The sequence below is a fragment of the Capsicum annuum genome, unplaced genomic scaffold (assembly GCF_002878395.1).
Source record: "Capsicum annuum cultivar UCD-10X-F1 unplaced genomic scaffold, UCD10Xv1.1 ctg406, whole genome shotgun sequence".
NCBI classification, from domain to species: domain Eukaryota; kingdom Viridiplantae; phylum Streptophyta; class Magnoliopsida; order Solanales; family Solanaceae; genus Capsicum; species Capsicum annuum.
Window position 1 is genome coordinate 750 of NW_025847914.1, and position 2,502 is coordinate 3,251.

The window sequence follows — 2,502 nt, forward strand, 5'->3', positions numbered from 1 at the left end:
TTTTGGAGCTTCCTTTCCCTGTATTGCCATCTTCAATGCACTAGCCTGCTCAGTTATTTTCTTTCGGAAAGAGAAATCACCTCCCATTGCAACATACCATGCGTTACTCTTTGGAGCTTGGAGAACAAAAATGAGTTGAGCTAATAGTTGTTGCAGGAATTGGAATAATTTGGGAAGGCATATAATATGTAGAGGTGCAGTTGGTTGTAGCTCTCTCGACGCAGCTCCTTGGGAACTGTCATCAAACAAGCTCACAGATGTCCGAACTGAGATAGATGTCATTTCCATAGTCGGCATGCCAGGGCTTGGAAAATCTACTTTGGCTCACGGAGTGTATAATGATAAGTCTGTTGTTGGTCATTTCGACGTTCGTGCTTGGTGCACAGTCGACCAGGAACGTAATGAGGAAAAGTTGTTGCAGAAAATCTTCAATGAAGTTAGTGGTTTGAAAGAAAGAGTCAGTACGGTTGACATAGACGATGACGTTGCTAATAAGCTACGGAGACAACTGTTTGGAAAGAGGTACCTTATTTTCTTGGATGACTTGTGGGATACTGCAACATGGGATGAGTTAACAAGGCCATTATATACCATCTCATCTGAATTTCAGAAAGGAAGCAGAGTTATTTTAACAAGTCGAAAAAAGGAAGTGGTTTTGTATGGAAAATGCCACAGTGATCCTCTTTATCTTCGATTGCTAAGACCAGAAGAAAGTTGGGAGTTGTTAGAGAAAAAGGTATTTGGAGAAGAACATTGCGCTGATGAACTAAAGGATGTTGGAGAAAAAATAGCCCAAAAGTGTGAAGGGCTTCCTTTGGTACTTGATTTGATCGGCGGAGTCATTTCAAGGAAGGAAAAGAAGAGGCTTTGTGGCTTGAAGTTCTCGATAATTTGAGTTCCTTTATTTTTAAGGATGAAGAGGAAGTGATGAAGGTTATACAATTAAGTTATGACCATTTGTCAGATCAACTAAAGCTGTGCTTTCTGTACCTTGAAAGTTATCCAAAGGACGAAGTTATTTGGATCTCTTCGTTGAAAGATTTATGGAGTGATGAAGGACTTGTGGAACCAATTGATTTGAAGAGTGTGGAAGAAGTAACGGAGGTTTATGTGGATGAGTTAATTTCTAGTAGCTTGGTAATAGTGGAAGATGGTAGCGAACAGAGTTGCCAAATTCATGATCTTGTGCATGATTTTTGTTCGATAAAAGCTAGAAAGGAAAAATTGTTTGATTTGACGAGCTCATTTGTTCTGTCTTCATCCTCTTCTTCAGATCTGATGCTGCGTCGACGGACCATTATTTATGATGAGGACATTCATTCAGATAATATTTCTTTGTTGTTCAATCCAGAAAAGAATCCTTGTGCTAAACACCTCCTCTCTTGTGACCTGAGCCTTCTTCCCTCCAAAGTTCTTCCCCACATCTGTCACCTAAGACACCTGAGGCTTCTTATAAGGTTGGATGTGCAGAGTATAATGTTGCCAGATACTTTGCTGAATGAAATAGGCATGCTTGTTCATTTGAGGTGCTTAAATATTTCGATGAAGGCAAAAGCTCTCCCTCCATCATTTTCAAAGCTGTGCAATCTAGAAACTCTGAAGGTGTTTAACTATGGATCGAACCTGGTATTATCACCTAGTATCTGGAGTCTTTCAAAGCTACGACATGTGGACACCGAAGGTACTTGTTCTGTCTATGATTCAGATATTGACAAACCAACAAAGTTAGAGAATCTGACTACATTAAAGTTTCTGAAGCTTTCCTGTTTGGTAGACTCGGGGGATATTTTCAAAAGATTTCCCAATCTTCGAACCCTTGATTTCCACAATGATTGTTCAGCAGCAGAGCAGATATATTTTCCAAGATTGGATGTCCTTAATACACTTGAAAAAGTTAGTGCGAAATTATGGTGCAGTGGGAGTCGAACACATGTACTTCAGTTTGATTTTCACTTCCCTTCGAGCCTGAAAGAAGTTATATTGGAAGGGTTCGATCTGACATCAGATGAACTGTAAAGAATCGGGAGATCACTACCCAACCTTCAATTAAAGAATATGTCGAAATAAATACTGGAGAAGACAAGCTTGAGGTGGAACTCATGCGTACAACCATTCGGATGCTAATAATTTCTAACATTATATTGATGTCAAACCCCCAACATTTTGACATATTGAGATTTTGAAAATGGGGAGGAGTCGGATCCATTACTTAGGTAGTTAAATCTTAAGAATAGTCTTTTATTTACTACTATTTTTAGTTTTTTTAGAGGAGTTTAATTAATAATAAATTAAGAATATTTGTAATATTTATTAAGAATAGTCTTATCATCTAAGTTTTTTCTTATTTTTGATTGAACTCAACAATATAATACTCAGTTTACTCTCATAAGTAGGATTTGGGGAGGATAAGATATATGCAGTCTTACCCTACCTTAATATGGCAGTGAGGACTATGTATATCACTTTTGGTGCATAAAAGTTAGAAAGTAATTTTAACAGAGA

At 37.9% G+C, this 2,502-nt stretch overlaps 1 protein-coding gene across 1 annotated transcript; it reads left to right on the forward strand.

Annotated features, from left to right (window-relative positions):
• Window positions 1–295: 295 nt before the first annotated feature.
• LOC107853661 (putative late blight resistance protein homolog R1B-17) lies at window positions 296–2,016 on the forward strand. The gene is made up of 2 exons (XM_047403397.1): window positions 296–817; window positions 913–2,016. The coding sequence occupies exons 1-2, from the start codon at window positions 296–298 to the stop codon at window positions 2,014–2,016; spliced, it is 1,626 nt and encodes a 541-aa protein (XP_047259353.1).
• The last annotated feature ends 486 nt before the right edge of the window (window positions 2,017–2,502 follow it).

Coding starts and splice junctions, on each gene's coding strand:
- LOC107853661 (XM_047403397.1), top strand. CDS start 296: ATGCCAGGGCTTGGAAAATCTACTTTGGCTCACGGAGTGTATAATGAT. Junction 818..912: donor AGTGTGAAGGGCTTCCTTTG/GTACTTGATTTG, acceptor TTTATTTTTAAG/GATGAAGAGGAAGTGATGAA.